Below are 21161 nucleotides of genomic sequence, written 5' to 3'. Positions count from 1 at the left end.
CTTTTGATGTACATGCTAGTATGACAGGCGCTGTTAAAATAATGAAGATATGTATTTTGTTCGAATGAATATCATATATAGTAATGTTGATTTTTTTTTACACGTTTTAAGAGTCTGCATACTTGACATCACTGCCCAAAGACTTCAGTAATGTATCTGCAGTGTCTGGGTCTGTCTCCAATAGCAACCGTAATACTTCATCTCTTAAAACAGCAGATACCTGAAAACAAAAGTTACATTAGTTATATGACAACCTATAAATGTTAACCTTAAATCACTTTTATATCAAAATAAAGGATTTGTATTGGGGTTTGAACTCTTCATTTACAGCAAATTCTGCAAAAAAAGAGAACAATTTCAGAGTGTTCACATCAGTTAACTTGTTATAATAGCACTTATCTACTACGATTTTGCCTGACATACAGAAACCTTTCAACTGAGGAAGTTATTTTGATAACTCATTTGAGTATGTCAATCCTTTAATTATAAGTCCAATCCTGTTTTCTCCATGAATGACTTTGTTGTCACTTTGTTGACATTTTATATTCATAATAAACAAGTAAATAAGTATATAATAAAAATCTAAAATATAAATAGCTATTTTTACAAGTAAAATTACTTAAAATAGTAGAGTTTTGTAGCCTCAAGGTAGAAACTTACTGGCAAACTTAAGTCTTATAAAAATATATGATGATATATTATAACGTTCATTGGTCATATAAAATTTCTTACCTGCTTTATTCGTGATTGTTTAATGATTAGAATATATCACGAGAATATCACTTTAGCAATATGAATGTGGATATTGGATGAAATTGGGTTTTTTTTAACTTATAAATTCAGGTTTAAAGTTCCCTTAGCTTTTTTTTGTCTATTTTCAATACTCGAATATGACATGAAGTGAAGTCTGTATACCAATACGACGGCTATTCATGATTAAACCTTCCTAATTTACCGTTCCGGTCACGGAAAAATTAGTCCTTTTCAGTATAATGATTACTCTATGCATTGTTGCAGCAACATCAATAAACTGTTATCTTATATGGTAAAGATAGAATATATTAAATCATAATTTTAGAAGACGATGGAGACGATGGTTTATCTTTAGTAAATATTTATAAAAAGTTCCAACTTAAAAAGGGTTATTTACCGTTACGCATGGGGCTGCAACTGAAATTTAAAATAACTTATTATTTCTTAATTTTATGTTACAGACGACTTAGTGGGACGTTTCTTTACACGGTTACTTCAAGTTAAATGAATTTCTTAATAAAAGTTTAAACTTTGCTTTAAAAAAATTGATCCATTACAAATGTATGCAATAATTAAAATATGTTTTAGCAAAAAGGAGAATGTATTTTGGTGACTTTTATCTTTCCCTCATTTTCCTATCATGCATTGTTCATTCCTATTACAGTAGTAGGACAACAGAGGTGGTAAGTTAACTAGTCAACAGTCAAGGATTTTAAATAATTATCATTTATTATGAAAAGATAATACATCACGACCATAGCATGTCTTTTGTTCTGTATGTAAATTAAGCTACATGTATCATGTTTTGGTCAACTGTCTCTTAACTGTAATATATTTATATCATATTAAAGCTTAATAAACTACACAGGCAAAAGAATGTGTAACATAAGGATCGAATTCGATACATTAATACTGCAGATAAGATCATATTAGCATAAGCCTGGCTCCCCATTGTCACTTCTAACATAAGGTCTAGGTTAAAATGACATTACTACAGAAAAAAGTGCTGACTTTTTATACCTAGAATTTCTAAAGACCTTATACCCTTCAGGCTTTGTGTGTCTGATATGTTATATTTATATATGACCACTGAGTGTCCTTGAATTTGTTTTTAACATGATGTCATCATAGTGACAAAGTCTGAGGTGCTCATAATAATAAGCTAAGACTTATTTAGAAAAGGATCCCGGTCTTTATAACTTGTCATTTATATTTGTCGTTTATGGTATTTTCTTTCTCTTGTGTACAATTACTCATGTTTAAAACATCAAAAAGAGATGTTTATTGTCAGAAGTATTAACATAGAATCAAACAATGAGGAAGCTACCATAATTTATCATGCATTTTATTTTTCCTCTGTACAGAAATTCAAAGGGTAAAGTAAGGGTCAGAAATGTTAACTTGTGAGTAAGATATCTCGTTTGTGATTTGTGCCAGTAAACTATTTCCTTCCTTTTTGAAGAAATGAATGGTTCATCTCTGGTTAATCCGCATTCCGATAGCGACACCTGGTGTTGGAGGGGGAAATCAAGATCTAATTCAGATTGTAAATTTAGGGCTATTAATCATATTTTTTTCCAGTTTTTTATTACCTGGCCTGAAATGTTTGGTATTGTTAGCATTATATTTAGGGACAGAAACTACATTTTCAATCAAAAAATGATTTTTTTTTTTAGATTAGTACATTAGTTATTATTCTTTCTTCTTTACTGTAGAGTATTAGTTTTAAACTTTATGGGTTTAGGTAGGTTAATCCATGAAGTGTGAACTTCATAGGTTAAGGTAGGTTAATCCATTAAGTGTAAACTTTATAGATTTAGGTAGGTTAATCCATTAAGTGTAAACTTTATAGATTTAGGTAGGTTAATCCATTAAGTGTGTCATAGCTTATTTATCATTTTTCTCGTTGATATTGCATCACAAAAATGTCGATAAATCGTAAAATGTAACTTGGCGATTAAATAACCCATTCCTCAGATCTATAAGACTAAATTGCCAAACCAAATTCATTTTCTTTCTTTGGAAGTAAGTTGTACATTTTGTATCTTTATTATAAATCTAAATTTATTGCACTTACCTCAAACAGTTTATCAAAATTATCTATCATTTCTTTGACAACTTCTATGACCTCTTTGCTCTCCTCTGCCCTTTCTGCACTTTCTACATTGTACTCTTTCTCCGATCCTTTTGATTTGTGAAGGATGTTAGGTCCAAATAACGTGGCAAGATTGTGAGCATCCATTTTATTACCAGGCAGCTAAAAAAAAATAATCTTCAGCATAGTTCTTATAAATTGACAAGTGTTTCAACATAAGAATGTAAAGACAGAGGCAATGCGCCAAAGCAAAAAAGTCTAGTTTTTACGTGTTCCATTTTAACTGTAATGGCTTTGTTAGTTACATATTTGACATCATTTTCTTGACTAAGTTTTTGTATTTAATTAGTGAACATTGCAATTGTTTTATCATTGCTTACTGTACATTACTTTTCTTAATTTCAATAATAGGACTACAAAAATATTTACGATGTGATAAACCTCAACACTGGGGGTGTACGTTAAAGGACCACATATGTAGGCCCACAGAACTAGGTTCATTTATTCAAAACAAAATTATCCACATGTACATGGGTATTATATTTCTTAATAAATCCATCTCAGATATACTTATATTGACGATCACATTCTACAAGTACTACTTAAAATTCTTGGCATTCAACATTTTATTATTTATGAATGGAGATTGGTTTTTCGGAACGGTATTAATACTTGATTGATACAAATGTGTGTCAAAATCATATTTACGCTCTACTGATCTGGTGTGACTAACAGAATTTATTTCCTCCAAGCATTACCATAAAATTCAAAAAGTGGTGAAATGTAAAAATACTCTCCATTTTATTTGAATAGCTTTGAAGAAAAACCAATCAAAACAATTTGTTGTGTATTGGAGCATGTTGTTTAAGAAATAACATAAAATAAAAATGGCTTAAATCCACATGCATGAAAAAATGTAAATAAAATGTGAAGTTAATTGAAAAAACTATTAACATGTAAATATTTTGTTTTTTTTCTAATACACAATTTGCTCTGTTATTAAATGATTTTAACATAATATTTTTAACCATTTTTTTGTTGCTAGAGATGCATACAAAGGTCATCCAACGTAACCTGATAAGTAATGATGTGACTTATTGCACATGTAAACCCATAAACTATAAGACGGTCCATCAGAAGTTTGAATATCGAGCGTTGTCTGTTTATTTTCTTCACAGTTCGAAAGCCCTAGGTGTAAATATGACATATAATCTATTGAGTGTTATCAAAATATGATATATTTATGGTGGTACACGGACTTACATGGCACCTATAGTGTCCTAAATATTTCTACCATAAAATCTGGTCATTCGATTTAATGCTAGAATAGAATCGTGGGCGATGTAGGTTTGGTAGGTAAATAACCCGGAGCTAAAGCCCTTTAATAACTCATAAACATAACTCCCTATATCAAATTGTGCTATCTAAAAGAATTTTGGAAGTTTTTCAACTTTACTTAGTTTTTTTTATACTTTAATAATTTAATTGTTTTGGGTTTTTTTAAGATATAGCTAAGGATACATAAAAAATAAAAATCTCTGTTAATAGGATTTTTAGCAATGTATTTCGCTCCATTTGTAAAAGGTGTTTATTTTTAATACACACTTATAGCCTTTTATAATGCTAAAATTGCAAGTAAAATTTGCTGATCTTATCTTAATCATGGAACTGGATAGAAAACACCTTTAACCCATCAGTATGTATCAAAATAAACCAACATCAAATGTAGGATCCTACGTCAATTCAATATAATTATTAACAAGTACTTTTTAATGTAAATAATAATAATATTTCTATCACATTAAAATATCACTTTTGCCTCATCAAAAGGTTTTATTGAGAAATAAATCAAAAATAATGCTTGCATGATCCGACCTTTTCCCATCAAAATACCGATGAAGACCAGAAATCAGATCAGTATGACCTAACGGCCCTGCTATATTGATCGTAAACCACAAGCTGTAATCCTAACAATTTTAATAGCCAAACAAAGTGATGCTGAGACGTTAGATTTATAACCTGGTACGGACATAACAATAGCTAAATCAGGATTAAAACCTACAATATATAAAACATTGCAGTTTTATCTGATGATGGATGAGGTGAGGCGTCTGTGGCACGTCGTGAAAGTTCGAACCAATGTAGTGTACAGAAGTCGGTCGAATGTTTTCAGGAAACAGTATGGGAATATCACAATACGGTTTTGTACCCCCGGCTAGTAACACTATACGATTTTGCACCAGTTAAAAGTTTAAGATCGTTGTTTCTTCAGATAAGCCTAACATTTTCTTCCACTTAAACATTTCTGCCTGGTCGTTAACTTTTAGTTGGTAAATCAAATAAAGATAACAACATTATTAGTAAATGACTATAACGAAAGACCTATGTAGTCGGTGTCTTAGTGTACTAATATCTTACAATATATGGTTAATATTTTCTGAGACCAAACTATTAAGATACTTAAAAAATCCCTCTGACATTGCTATTTCAAAAAAAAAAATAGGTCGATGTAAGGAATTATGAACGATCAGTATTCCGTAGCAGAAGTTACCGGTGTCAACAATTAGAGGTTGGTCAATGATTTGTGTGTAGGTCACGTGAGATATTAATCTACACCCAGGGAGGAAGATTAAAATACAAATCCTTGACCATAAACTGCTACTGATATAATTACATGCTTCATTATAACGGCACTGTTTGTATTTATTTGGATGTAAGGTCGTGTGTACCAGTCACACGGCTGAGGGTTTTGGTTGTCTCAGTTATCAACGCTACTTGGTTTACTTATGGTTGAAAATTTTATCAACATAATTTAAGGACAAATCTTGAACATCTTATCTGAACGAACAATTCCTGGGCCAATAACTGTTTTCTTATTTTTGTCAATTTCCGTTACCAACGGATTATAATCACACTGGTGATGAAAATACTTTCATACCCCTCAATACCCAATGAACGTCTAGAATATTTGCAGAATTCAATCGTTCAAAAACCTGTTCAATCGTAGGTTTCTCTGGAAGGCAAAAGGCTTTCAAAGTCCGTTGTTCGCCTATTTCGAAATACACACATATGAATATGGCCAAATGCCAGATGCATCAGATGAATTTGGTACTCACCGTTTGTCCGTCATTATCAATTGTATCCATGGAATGTTTAACAACTTTAGCCAGGAAAGTCAGCAGTGATTGTAATGTATCTCTGTTAGATACTGGCAATAGTGAGACTAGAAACTGTAATGCTGTTGACCTCTTCTCAGATGATGACAATTCTGAAAAAAATAAATCGTGTTGTAAAAAGAAGAAAAATGCTGTAAATAGAACACAGACATTCTGACTTAATATATAACTTTAACAGAATTTTCTATGAAGCTCACTCTTTCATTATGAATTTTGCAATTCATCGAATGGGGGTGAAATAAACGAGGCAGACTACCATATAAGTTTTTAACAAGTACTTGGATGTTATATCTAAATTTTCAAAGGAGTTTTTTTGTTCAGCTTCTTCTATCAATCATTGTATTAACTTTCTTCATATGTTCTAATGGTATCCATGTGATGATATCAACGGCTTTTCCAATAGGGTATGTAAGTCTCGTTCTAGTTTCATTTCTTTAACGGAATTTACGACGTAGAACGTATTGAAAACCGAGGACCGATTCTGCATTTTATTGTTTACTTCCGGGTACTCGAAACGCTGTATAACAATGCAAAATCTTCTATTTTATTTTTTTCTTAATACCTTTATCATGTAGAAATACATATTTGTTTTTATTGGTATATTTACACCTTTATCGGTATATTTTACACTAAAAGATGTTTTGCCCTAAACACTGAACTCAACGCTCTCTAAATAACAAGTCTCCATGCTTTTGAATGGTAGACTAGAACCCAGTCTCGTGAAATCACGGGGTCACATGGCGAGACTTACATACCCTATACAGAAAAAAAACTTGTCATCTATTTTCAAATTTATTTATTTGTAAATATTTTGCGTGTATTTGATCTGACTCTTACTTCTGGTGGCCACTAACGGAGTATATAAATCCCTGGTTAGTAAAGGCTCGGGTAGATCTCGGAAATAAACCTTTAATAAAGCCCCAACATCATGGGCACTGTAGGACTCGTCTAAATGAACATCTTTGCCACAATCAAATTCTTCCCGTATCTACAAAGTACGTATAAAACTCTATAGTAAAAAACAAAACTCATAATGATAGGTTATGCTGCATAAAACATATTGTAATAAAATTGAAAATTAACACTGAGTAAATTAATAAAATAAGGTATGAAAAGTGTTAACTTAACCTATAATGTCATTTATGATAGATTATATGTATATTATATATACTTTTATACCATTACCAAAATTGTACACGATTTGGGAGATATTGCTAATACCTATTATTACAAGTGTTATATACAAATTTTAATTTAAAAATTATGTTATTATAACAAGGATAGTTACTATAACATTTGATTTTTTAAAATTCCCTCAAGCCTATGTTTCACTTACAAGATGTTTTTTTATAAATATTTTTGTTGATGTTTTATTATTATATAACAAACCTGTTTAACTCTTTTTTTAGAAGCACCAACTCTAAAAATTCCCAATACCCGTAATCCTGCAAAAAATATAATAGTTATGAATGCTAAGTCTATTACATGTATATACTTATGTACAATCTGATTATTACAAAACAATCGTTGTCATTGTCATCGTCTCAATAAAAAATAATCCAATCGTGTCACAAATTTCAGTATACTTTGTACAGAAGAAGCAGCGTTAACAGCAAATATATAGAAAGTTCTAAATTAAACTGTTATCAAGGAGTACTCAAAAACACAAATAGGAAGCCAAATCCAGCATCAAGCTCTATCAAGTGCAATACAACAAGGAGTACTCAAAAACAAAAATAGGAAGCCGAACCCAGCATCAAGTTCTATCAAGGGCAATACAAAAAGGAGTACTCAAAAACAAAAATAGGAAGCCGAACCCAGCATCAAGTTCTATCAAGGGCAATACAAAAAGGAGTACTCACAAACAAAAATAGGAAGCCGAACCCAGCATCAAACTCTATCAAGGGCAATACAAAAAGGAGTATTCAAAAACAATAATACAAATAGGAAGCCAAACTCAGCATCAAGCTCTATCAAGGGTAATACAAAAAGGAGTATTCAAAAACAAAAATAGGAAGACGAACCCAGCTTCAAGCTCTATCAAGGGCAATACAAGAAGGAGTACTCAAAAACAAAAATAGGAAGCCAAACCCAGCATCAAGCTCTATCAAGGGCAATACAACAAGGAGTACTCAAAAACAAAAATACAAATAGAAAGCCAAACCCACGTTCTATCAAGGGCAATACAAAGATTGAATTCTTGGTGTTTTAGAGCTTTTCAATTTGTGTAACACTGCTAATGTCTGTAAATAATCTATGATATAAAATATGTTTTAAATATCAGTTTCATTGGCACTGTCGGACTCTTTAGACTAATACAACATGTGTTTACTTAATAAGGAAATCCACAAAATTGCCTGTATTTTGTTATGAAAATATTTTCAGAATAATCTGATGACCAAAAAAATCCAAAACTATACATGTCAAATATATGATAAATACTGTTATCATTATAAACACTGTAGATGACCAGAGATAAATTTTTTTCACGTTAGAGTGTTCAGTGTCACGCTGAGGTCAACTGGGTGAAAAGGGGGTCATCGTCCATATCAGATTAAACGACGCTCCACCTTAACGGAATAAATGTCAACCAGTCATTTTAAACATATTTACTGTGTTTTATGGCCAAGAAAATGTAAAATAAATTAATATTTATTGTATAATTCAAAAGTCATCGAGAATCTTAAGCCTATTTGAATCATCTTGATCGGAGAGATCGTGAAACATTTATTGCAGAAAAATTTCCATTTATCTCTTATGAAGTAACACATGCTTCAAGCTCAAGAAAGAAAGCAATGTAATTTTTATTGTTTTGGGGTGTGGCAATGTTATTTTCTTTTCTTTTACCCTATTAGCTTTTTGTTAAAAGAAGTCGAAGTAGTTTTTTTAAAAAAAGGCAACTTGTCAGCTTACCAATCTACAGCTATATACATAAGTGGTACTACACAGGAAATTGTTCCGATGTTTTGAAAACAGTGTTTCTAGTATGTTTTATATGTTTAGGACCGCAATGAAAAACATACGATAAAATCATATGTTTAGGAATTATAACAAATTATTCATGAAAAATAGGTAAATAAAAATCATATGGTAATTATAGGTCTTGTATGAAACAGGTATGGTTTTCATATAAGTTAGGATAACTTTTGTTTCAATGAGATTTTGTAAGCACAAAAATGGAAATTTCCTTTTCAGTCCTAAGCATATGTTTACATATCTTTTAAAACATTTGAAAATATTTGTTACAGTTTTTACTGTATCACGATATTGCTGTCTTTTACATCATTTAGAATACAGTATAATAAATTAAATCACATTAAAAAAGTTACTAAAAAATGCAGTTCGTCTAAGGTCTTGAAATGTAACCTAATCACATCGTATATGTACATACCATATTTTTCTATGTGTTTAAAACAAACATTAACAATATGTGGCACTTGTGGCGTATCTGAAGACACTTGTGGCAAGGTATCTCTAAGTAAACTCCCTTGACGGGACGACGTCGATAACGACAAAGCGTCAACAAGACTTGAATTCGTTGTATGTCGACTACTGTCGGATTCCGACAGAGAATCAGAACTGGCACCACACTGTAAAGAAAAGCAGACAATTTGCTTTTGTTTTATATTACCAAGAGTAGGTCTTGAGAGATATTGTCTTAAACATGAAGAAATATTCGGGTTTTTTTTTATTCATTTCTGCAATCAGTGGTTTGAAAAGATAGTTTTGCTAGTTACATATAAGTTTCTTACATCTCGCATCATTATCAGTGATCAATGAATGAACATTATTTCTATTTTCCCCGTTGTGAAGATTTCGGTACATTATCAATATAACAAGTGGATGATTTGTTTTTATGAGTCATCACATAGTACTGCCTAGATAGTTAAGATAAGGGGCAATACCAATGCCAACATCTATTGAGCCTACTGAGCATCCACCATTCATCACAGGTTTAAGGTCAGTTTCACTCAGCAAGAAAAACATTATTCATATCTTTCAATATTGTCCTTGTGCCAAATTTATACCAAAAGACTTCATGGTGACTTTGTTTTACTTGATTACAGAAATTCACATGGTTTGGGGCTTAGTCAATTTGTTTGTGTGACGAAAATAAAACAAGCAATGAACATATATGAATTAATATATAAGAATAAAGTAAAACATTTCAATACCAAAAGACAAATGACGTTCAATTATTTCTGGAAAAGTGAAAATGATAAATGTCTGGGATGGAAAGACAGTTATGGTAGTTAATACTCACTCTGGCGAGTCTGTCAGGGGACAATGTTGACCCTCCATTTTGCGTACAATTATCTAAAGAACTGTGAGATGAACTACTGGATTTTCTGAAATAGACATACTATATTGATATAAGATACACAAATTTAAATAAAACAAGTCTTAATGTTACAACAAATACCTCTACGACAAGTTGCTAAGCAGTCGTTTTCATGGTAACAATGTAATGTAGTGGAAGTCGTTTTGTTTTTGGGAGGTTGTACTTTAACTTATTTACATAATTCGATTGTTACTGCCTGTTTGACAACTTAAATGAAACAAATGCTATAAAGTTATCAACATAACTGACACCGTTTATCATCTACAACAAATAGTCCCATTATTACTCATCCTCAACTATAAACAATATACTGAAAACTAGTTTATTTTCATTAATATGAATACATGTATATCGTCGATGTTTGTATCTGTCAACAAAACTGCATATTATGATAAAACCGAGATTCCATATGGAAAGAATATCATCACATTTACCTTTGATCTCTTCTACATAAAACAATATCACCCTCGTTCTTCTTATCCTTGGTTGATATCCGTCGTTTCTTCAGTTCTATATCGTTGGCGATACACTTCGACAGAGGTATTCCGAACACAAGACCTACTGGCTGACATTCTGTAATTATTAGACAAGCAAGGCAAATATTTTACATCTGTGTCTCCAACTTTCCATCTGGTTTCGTGTAATTGTCTCTATTGTTTTTTAATCATGGTATTCATCAATTCAGTAAAACAATAATCACGTTTTTTTTTCAATGGAATAAAACGATCTGAATCTCAAATAACTTAAATATCATGTATCTTAAAATACATGTATACTCAAAAAGTCAAGTCAAAGTTGATTTTTAGATCTGCATATGAATATCAGCAATGGAGGATTAAATGTTGCTTTTTAATATAAAAAATCATGTCGTCTTTTCTTGGCTATTTCTTGATAAATGACATATTTAGAAGATTCTAGGGTGTCATTAGTTATGATTGGTAATTACCTTTGTTTTCTCTGTCTTTGTCACTTATTTTATCTATTAAGGCACCAAGATTTGCTGAATGGGATTTCTTAAACGCTAACACTTTTCGCTTCCGCTTCGAGTCGGGTGATTCTAAAAAAAAAGACAAAAATCACAATGTCAAGCGGGTCTGCATAAAAGTTTGTATATTTAACGAATCAATGTGGTCTCGAGGTAGCAAAAAATGGAAGTGGGAAAATATGAAACGAACGCTGAAAATCAAGCCAGGAAAAAAATAACAAATAGCTTGCATATTCCTGTTTCGTGACAGGGACATAAAATGTGAGATGTTCGGTATCAGCTATTCTAAAACTCGCACCATAAAACTATTGTATTACGATGCAGGAAACGTGAGCAAGGAGAGATATAATTGCTCTTTAAAATTAATTATCCAACCGTTTGACACAAGTTCTACATGTATGTTATGCATGTAAATCTACACGGTACTACTGTAATAACCTCAGCCAATGTTATGAATACTAATAACCGTTGCGTAATTCTGAAGTAATACCAAGCTACCATGAAGGGGAGGAATGTGAGGTTTAACCTTCTGGTTTCTGGAGATTATACTACCCCTTAGTGAATTCTATATCGAATACTATATGTATATATAAATAGAATACAGCTTTAGGACTGGGTTATTTCAAAGGCGAATGATGGAATTATTCGAAATATTACAAGTTCAAATCCAAAACCCAATGATAGCCCCTGAGCTTAAAATAGATTTCTGCAAAAGTCATCATTGTTCTGTCTGTTATTTTCATCATGTACTTATCATGCTTAATTAAAGAAATATCTGTTTAATTAATTTGTCGTTATTTTTAATTAGTTGAAGGTAATAATAAATTTCTTATCTCCGAGAAACAATGACGAGTCTGTATACATGGTAAATTTCTTATTTTCTATGACATTAAAGTGAGATTTTCCAGTTTCCAAATTTTTAAGTAGGCTTTGCTTTCATTTTTATCGACTCTCTGCTTGAAATAAATTTTAGTCTGTATACTGAGCTACATGTAGATTGAGATCTTCAAAAAAATGGGACAGGAAGCGTAAAGGGAGCACTGGAAGGGTAGGTGTTTATATCTGAGGAAAAAATTCCGAATGGAATAAAACAACCATGGTGATGGACACACCTTAATCGCGTGTATAACGTTACGTTTCAGAATAAATTAGATATGAAAAATGTTGGTGCCTTAAAAACAGTGATATAATAGTGACATTAATGATTCAATATATCATAGATTGATCCGGAATGAACCGGGAAATACTTTATTATGCCACACACAAAACACAAAAAAGGCTAGACCTATAGGGTCACAATAAATGAAGACATTAGGCTAGGGACCCGACGTCTGTATTTTTTTTTTCATATCATTAAGTATATTGTTTTCAGCAGATGTGTTTGAAGCGGATAATTTCTTTTACTCGGGACCGAACCAGGCACGAAACAGACCACAATGTCATTCAAATGACCACAGTGTTATATAAATGACAACAGTTTAATACCAATGCCGTTACATGTCACTTGGAATATAACTTCAATATGGTGTGGTATATTATGGAGGTCTACTTTTACGTAAGTTAGACCACAAATATTCTTGAGTATTCCCTCTGGGTCCGATAATCGATCAAGGTCAGAGTCGATCGAGCATTTTCAAACACATAAATATTGATGATTTTAGTTCATCTGCTCAATAATTTTCGTCCCACGTAATTTTACCTATAACCTCTAAATGCATGTTTTTGAGGTACGGATTGTTAGTCAATATAACAAATCTACGAGAAGGCAACAAACAAGTTAATATTGTATAAAAACATATTATTGATTTCATTCATAACGAAAATACTTGAGGTTTCCCTAACCCCACTAAACTTATATTGTTGTGGTCATTGGACAAATCGGCTTATGGTGGTCTTTGGACAGTAAACCGATTATTTTGTTACGCGATTCCATTCATACTATCCGTTTGTAAACATGCCGAATAATAGTTTTTGTTCGTTGTTCGTTTGTTTGTTGTTTTATATCATGCAACACGAAGTGGCGAGGTATTATGTAAGAGTAATCAAGGGAACAAATATTCTAAAAGAAATCAAAAGAATGTAATCCAGGGACAAAGACCAGATATGGAAAACAGACAAACACGACAAAGAACATAAAGTAACTAAAATCATACATACAAAGTAACAAAAGTAAATGAGCAACTCGGACTCCACTAAAAACTGGGAGCATGGACCAGGTGCATCGGTAGGGTAAGCGTCCTCTGCTTTTCTAGAAACACCCGCCGAGTTCCTCATAAAAAGTCAAGTTCGGGGTAGAGGAAAGAGGAAAGGAAAACTATGACACGTTGAACAAATCAGTTTTCATTGTGCTGATGGATATACCGCAACGATCATACTTTTGAAAAGTTGCGTGTCCGTCCGTCTGTCAGTTTCCGACGGTTGACAACATTAGAAGATGCATGTATTAAATGATCTTTTTATATCATTGTATCAAACTCTGTATATCATAAAATACAGAGTAAGTTCCAATTTTATTTCATTTCATATTTTTCTTGATTAAAACAATTGGCTTCTCTATCCTTTACGAAAAAGTAGAAAAATATGCGCGGACAAATAATAACTATGGTTTGTTATAAAAAATGATCCGTTTTGCTTTTTATTGTAAGCAAACAAATTGCCTATTTATTTCCTCGCTTGTTCGATGCGTCAATCATTTTTGAACTATTAATAGAGTTTCGATGTTACTGAGGCAACTAAAACATTTCTGAACTTATTCAGTTAACTGGTTCGATAAGTCCGTGAAAACGTTCTAATTTAATTGATACATTCAAATACAAACAAGATTTGAAACGTGATGAAATGTTAATATTCAATGAAATTAGAACTTAAAATAAGGTGTCAGAGGAGAGTAAATTATTCGTCATCAACAACTTTGTTCTGAACCCTTAAAACATAAAAAGAAAGAAGTGACCCTGCAGGTGTACAAAAGCACATTCAAGTAAATACCCAGTCCGTGTATAGCTTTCATTTAACTGGTCTGAATACACAGAAGGCAATGACACTTGGGTGTAGATTGCACTGAGCAACAAAACCCTTAATTAGCTGAAATCTGACCGCTACCTGATCACCTATCTAAAATTTAAATTAGAGAGATGCCACTGAAAGAGCGTGTAATTTATTCGTTTTATCAACTATAATTGTTACTTCTAGAATTTCTAAACAAGCCTATTTTACCACTTCAATATAGAAAGAAATGATTTAATGTGAAGATTCTTTATAAAACTTATAATTGTTTTCTAATTTTGTAAAGATTTTCTGCGTTTGACATGGATTACGTGACATTAGACTTGGTTCCCAATGTTTGGGTTTTTTTTATTATTTATTTTATTAACCCAACTGGAAGGTGACAGGACACGTACACCTACCACCGTGGGTCACTGAGGTGGAAGGGCGAATCGTCCATTCTATTGATGCACCCTACATATACATGTTGTTCAGTGATATAATAGGTGCTCATTTGTAATTGAAAAATTTAAGTTTTCCTTGCCAGATTACTAATAAAGTACTGTTTTTAGTATCGATTCAATTACGGATGTTCGTGCATTTGCGATTTCAGATCAAATTCAAAATAAAGTAATATCTCGATTTATTAAATAAATTGATGAATTAATAATGATTGATAAAATCGCAAATCATGACAAATTAAGTCTTACAACACCGAGATCACAGACTGACGGACAAATGAATACAAATTGTATAGAAAATATATGAAAGTTCTTCCTCTTTCAATATGGTGGGGTAAAAAGAGGGTTGATACAAATCTTTTATTATTTCCGTACTTAATTGTGTTATTTTGAAATGCACGAGACAGTTGGGGTTTTATGACATACGAAGTACGTGACAATTTGAAAATTCAGCATTAAGGATTATCGAAAGTCAAATTAAAATACTGTTAGAACATGAGTTCAATGTCATCCTGTATCCGAAGTATCTGAACGAAAAAATGAAAAAGGAGATTAAACCTGAAAGAGATTTTAGCAGTTTCAAATATTACAAAAGAAAATCATATTACAAGTAAGAACTCAATCACTACTACAGAAGAAAAGAAAACATACAAAGGTTAAACACAAGCACAATCTATGCAAAAAATAAGTATCAACAATACAGCGAACATTATTTAAGAAAATTATTTTAATAAAACCTCAACGGTACGAGTCACAACTCACAACGTGCTGACATTTCCTTCTTACTTCTGGTCACACAAATCTACCAGATTTAATTCAGTCAAAGTAATCAAGAAGTCGTACGTCAAAGCAAAAGCTGATAAAACCATAAAGAATCACGTGTAATGAAGCATAATCAAACTTTACACGACCATATACTCATTGCTATAATACACAAACATAAATTACATATCTGTTCAAATCATTGTAGCTTATTGGAGGTAATATATTTAAGACAAAATGTATGACTTAAAAGTGTTACAGGATACAACCGTAACGTTTAAACAAGTTACGTGCTATTGACATTTTATTACATTGCCCAAAGGGAATGAAATTTTGATTGTTTGATCGACAATGAACGAAACAGGTCATCCTCCATTAACTAAAGTGGTTGGGTTAATGAATTCATTTATATTATTATTATCCTTGTTTAAGCTTTCTTCAGGTCACCACGATCACCAGTTTTCTTCAGGTCACCAGGATCAACATGATCACCAGGATCACCAGATCATCAGGATCACCAGTTGAGCCTAAGAGAATCATCAAAAGACGACTATTGTGGTGCAAACAAAAATGAAGACAAATAGGTACCACATCGTAGCCGAGTAGACTACCATAAATACTTTCGGTCCAGAAGCAAGGAGTACCATGAAACAGAAACTAAAAACAGCATATCTAGAAGAAGAAAAAAACCAAAATACAATTACAAAGGGTGGGAGTTTTGGACTATATGTAGTATAAATTACCTTTCGGAATCGATATTGAACAGCCAAGATCCATGGCTTGCAGTTTGGATAGCACTATTTTCTGCAATGCATGTCTTTCCGCCTCGGTAAGCTGGCTCAGACTAGATGGTTTCAGGACTACTTTCCTTCCGCTAACATTACACCAACAACAATCACCCTGAAAAAGAACACAACAATGTAAACTTAGTGAAATCGTTTTGTTTATATTATACATGACCATTTTAGTATATTAATAATTAATAATCATAATTAGACAGTGCTTTGCATTGTCGTTTTCGTTTGTCCAGCTATAATTTGATAGTTTTTATGGATGACAATTTTGACCAGAAGAAAATAAGATCTTCGTTACAAGCTAACGATATACAAGAACTAGACTTGGATTCAATAGCAAAAAAAAAAAAAAAAAAAAAAAACAGCGTTGCGACATATACGTCATACTCGTGGAAATTTGATGTACGAGTAAACAATAAGTCTTTGACATGTTTTTTTCTATGATTTCCTCGTTATATGATTACACACAGGCCAGTGTCACTTTTAATACAGTTTATTTGGTAATGGAAAATTATATTTGAACAGTTCTTGGCAAAATAAAAAAAAATTACGGAAATGAAATAAAGCATATTGTGTATAACTTTAATAATTAAAGTACCATTCTGACATTTAGATGTTTCAGTTTTCTCTGAAGTGAACTCTATTCTCCGAATTCTGACACATTTATCATGTTATCGAACGCTGATTGACATTTTCATTAAACTTTAGTTCCGCATACCTTGATGGTGGTTTCTATGACGTCCGCGTATTAATCAGAAAAGGGTTTCTGTCAGAAGTGGTTTATAATTAATTTATTATGAGTCCGATTTAACATTAAACATGGAGCCTATTCGAGCAGGTTTTCTCAAGTACATGGTATATCTATGAATGAATATGTCTGAATCCAGCGAATATGCGTGAAACTGTTAGAGATTAATTAGTTCTTTACAAGAAAAACAAACTATCATCAACCCGTAAAGGTTAGATTTGGTACAAGGACACTTCATCAAAGCCATACATTCACATCTAAACACCTTGTATCGAGGCTAACCCAGAATATTTGGAATTATTAATAAATTTATCATTTTAATGACAGATCGTCAGATTACTTTTTCGTTTTCTTTCTATTAAGTTAGTAAGAATTGATCAAATACAAAGATTCAGAGATTGGAATGTTGGAATAGGAAGGGAGGTTTAATAGAAAGTCAATTATCTTCTGAACGCGTGGTTAGATTGTATAGATCGGACATTTGTACATATAAAATAGTTTATGTTGTCTTAAACATACGACAGCCTCCGCAAGAATTGGAATTTTCTCCCCAATTTTCAACTTTTATCCATCAGAGGACACGATGCTTGAGTGATCAACACAATTTCAGCCACGATAGTGAAAGCCACCTAAGTACGTGGGATCCTTTGATATATTTAGAATTCCAGAAAGAGGATCAATTGAGCAAGGTACTCATTTAAGTCCCATTTGTATAAATAAGATTTTACATAACAATATAATACGTTAGTTTAAAGCCAAAGACCCCCTATAGTCATCAATTTATAAAAGTCGATTGACAAATAAGTCACATACAATTCGGGCGTTAAAAACTATTTGCTTCTGAATATAAAAAAAACATTGTTTTATATTAATGGTTTTACTGAATTATCAAAATAAACGTGGTGTACATTCCAGATGACAAAGTGCATCCTTAATGGCTATAGTTACATTTTTTCCAATAGCATCGTGATAAGCTAATGGTTAAAGCGACTCGGTTGTACCCAGCGATGATAATAGGACACCAATCCAAAGCTATGCAATGGGATTAAATTAGGCGTACTCTAGGTGGCGTCGGAATTAAAATATTTAGATAAAGATAGGAGTTAATACTATTTTTCATATTCATGAAATTTCGTAGCTATTTAGATATTTATTTAAAGATTTTGTAAAAATCTGCTATTTGGAAAAATACGCCAATAAGCCATATGATTCAGAATTTTTTTTTCTAAATGTTCCGGCCTGAAGCAATGAAATCCAGTCCAAGCAAACCCAAATCAATGTTCACTAATACTTATCCATAGTTCATACAGGAAAGCGAGTGATTGTGCTCGGATATCCATTCTAGAGACAGTTATAAAAAATAAACCTTTAATTAATATGGTCAGGAGGCTTTACATCATTGGTGTGATATATATAGACAGCCTTCTAGCAAGCCTCTCAAGTTTTATACTTTCCTGTATAAAGACGGTATAAACACTTATAAAAACTGAACTGATATAAAAAAAAATGTCCCCGTTTGGTACTTAATGATGAATTGTACCCCCTCGTGCAATATAGGAATCAGACATTGGAAGACGTATACTAAAGATCATACCCTCCCATTTAATGAAGTGACCTCTTTACCTACACGGTGAGCAATGTAAATGTCACATAATTGTTTCATTTGTTGTGATTGTATGCAGGGGTAAATTATGTACTAAAGTTATAGACATACCTCAGTAAACGCCATTTAAAGAAACCTTGAAGGAAACAATGCATTCTAACAAAAATGCATATTTCATAAAGATATGCTTAACGGTAACAAAGACTTGAATAGTTCTTTTACTCACAGAAAACATCATTATATTTTCAAAGTATTTGGTTTGTTTACAAAATTGCGTTCAGAATATGAAGGTCTTTGTCTCAAAGGATAAATGTAAGTTATATTTTACGGACTTTTCAACGCTCTGTGACTAATAAGGACTTTAGAGAGTTATTGATTGTCCTAGTGTGGACTCGGATAATAAGGTTTGATAAAAATAAATTTAGTACCCAAGTCCTAAAGGTACAATGCATTCACTGGATGGTAATATCCATATGACTCGAAATCTTATCAATAAATGCTGTATCGGGTTCACTATAAGAAGGAGCTCCTATCGTAGCCCACGTGATACACAACAGCATGTCCTATATCTCTATATAAGAATGCTGTATACATGTCATTTTTATTCGGTTGGAAAGGTTATTTCAATTCCATGTTTATATACATGATTAGCCCAAAAAATCAAATGCACTTTTTCTTTTACTTTCAAATGACCTCCTTTTAAGTGAACTCAAATTGATTATATGCAATCAAAACATTCTCTTTAGAACTTAATGCAATAGCTATAGACCACTGGTAAGTACGCTTTCGCTTTTAAACATAAGAAACAACAGCCTGGGGTCACATGACCGAGATCTCCACTGAAGGAGAAAACATTCTGACACATGACCTAACACGGTGATAAATTGGTACATCTGTAAAAGGAAAAATCCAGACAAAATTAGGAGTCACTGTGGCGCCCACAGGAGCATGCGAACCGGTGGTCCGAAATCAGGGTTCAGGTAACCGATGGTCCCAAAATTCAAGCAAAACTGCAGTTTTTCCGTCGTAATTAGGAACCGAACTATGGGGTGAAATGTTTTGTACTAAAGGGAGAAAGTGTATTTTTCCAAAGAAAGCACTGAAACGACTTTTTCGTGCGGAAAACTGAAGATAAGGAGAAGTCGTGGATAATTGCTGTAATAGAAGTGGAGTTTGGTGTTTCCGCAATATTTTCCAATTAATACCTAAGAAAATGTCAATTCTAAAATGCATTGTGTATTATCTTTAAGTAATTCCACTCATACCCATGTTAGTAAACTTATTGTTATATGGAACCTGCTGTGGTTTTATAGAGCAAAATAAAAAAATTTCAATTAACAATTTCCCATATAATCAATCATCACGGTTAATGGTATAGAAACTTCAGTATAATTGTCCGTGAAGAATTAATATTCCCTCTATCATTTTATCGTGTGCATCTTTAAGGTTTGTCAACCATATTGGGGAGGTCAGATGACTTGTTCTGTAGATTAAATATGGACTGTACATTTACCAAACGAAGTACAAAGGAATGGTTTTTTCTTACCAATAAAAATGAAATAACTTGAAGCTACTAAAATCGAAGATGAATAATATTCATGGAATATAAAACAGGAAGACAATGATTCAGACTGTTTCGATGAAAGGCTACAAGGCTCTATCTTAACATGAAAACTGATATGATTAGTTAATGAAAAAGCAGCATGGTAAATTTATCAACAAACTCTAAGGAGCATGGACATGGTTATTAGGAAGTCCTATCGGTACAAACAGCGCCCTATGGAGCATGGATATGTTTGGTTATTAGGGAGCCCTATCGGTACAAGCAGCGCTCTATAGAACATGGACGTACAAACAGTACAAACTCTATACGGCATGGACATGCTGTTTTGCTACGTTGCAGTATCATTGGTAAAAACAGTGGTCTGTAGAGCTTAGACGTACAGTATTGAAATATAGGTGTCTCATCTGTACAAACAGCACTCTGTATAGCTTGGACGTGCTGTTTTACTATATGGGAGTCCTGCCGGTACAAGCAGCGGTCTATGGAGCTTGAACATGCTGTTCTGGTACATTGAAGTGTCATTGGTACAAGCAGCGGTCTATAGAGCTTAGGCGTGCTGTTTTGAAATTTTGGTGTCTCGTCGGTACAAACAGCGCTCTATAGAGCTGGAACGTTTTATATGGATAAATGAAAGATGAATAAGTGTTCTCCTAATAACAAGGAATAGGGAGGTCCCCGTCACATCTTTAAATGATTATGCATATCAAAAGTTGTTTATCTGTTTTGTTTTGTATCGTTTTATTTATTTGTTTTTTATTTTTATTTTTGATACATGTATATAGACCTATGTACTTCATCAAATTCACATTAATCAAATTGTTGTTAGATATCTTAAAATGCATAAACGGTTGTGTCAATGTTAAAAAACGTTCAATTCTAAAATTTTAATTTGCAGA

The 21161-nt window shown here is 32.4% G+C and overlaps 1 protein-coding gene across 1 annotated transcript in view; it reads right to left on the bottom strand.

Moving 5' to 3' along the window:
* LOC148604067 (uncharacterized) overlaps positions 1–21161 on the bottom strand; it is a 32925-nt gene that overhangs the window by 1116 nt on the left and 10648 nt on the right. Inside the window, exons 2-11 of the mRNA XM_088548135.1 lie at positions 16300–16456; positions 11313–11423; positions 10801–10939; positions 10289–10373; positions 9416–9614; positions 7414–7469; positions 6862–7012; positions 5965–6116; positions 2831–3010; positions 123–220 (exon numbers count right to left, since the gene is read on the bottom strand). Coding sequence (XP_088404261.1) covers positions 123–220; positions 2831–3010; positions 5965–6116; positions 6862–7012; positions 7414–7469; positions 9416–9614; positions 10289–10373; positions 10801–10939; positions 11313–11423; positions 16300–16456 — 1328 coding nt within the window. The remainder of the gene's footprint in view (positions 1–122; positions 221–2830; positions 3011–5964; positions 6117–6861; positions 7013–7413; positions 7470–9415; positions 9615–10288; positions 10374–10800; positions 10940–11312; positions 11424–16299; positions 16457–21161) is intronic.

Source organism: Perna viridis, chromosome 10, assembly GCF_037379345.1.
Source record: "Perna viridis isolate PV_CMFRI_1.1 ecotype Kerala chromosome 10, ASM3737934v1, whole genome shotgun sequence".
NCBI classification, from domain to species: Eukaryota; Metazoa; Mollusca; class Bivalvia; order Mytilida; family Mytilidae; genus Perna; species Perna viridis.
Note: the sequence above shows the minus strand (reverse complement) of the source record. Positions and strands in the feature narration are given on the sequence as shown.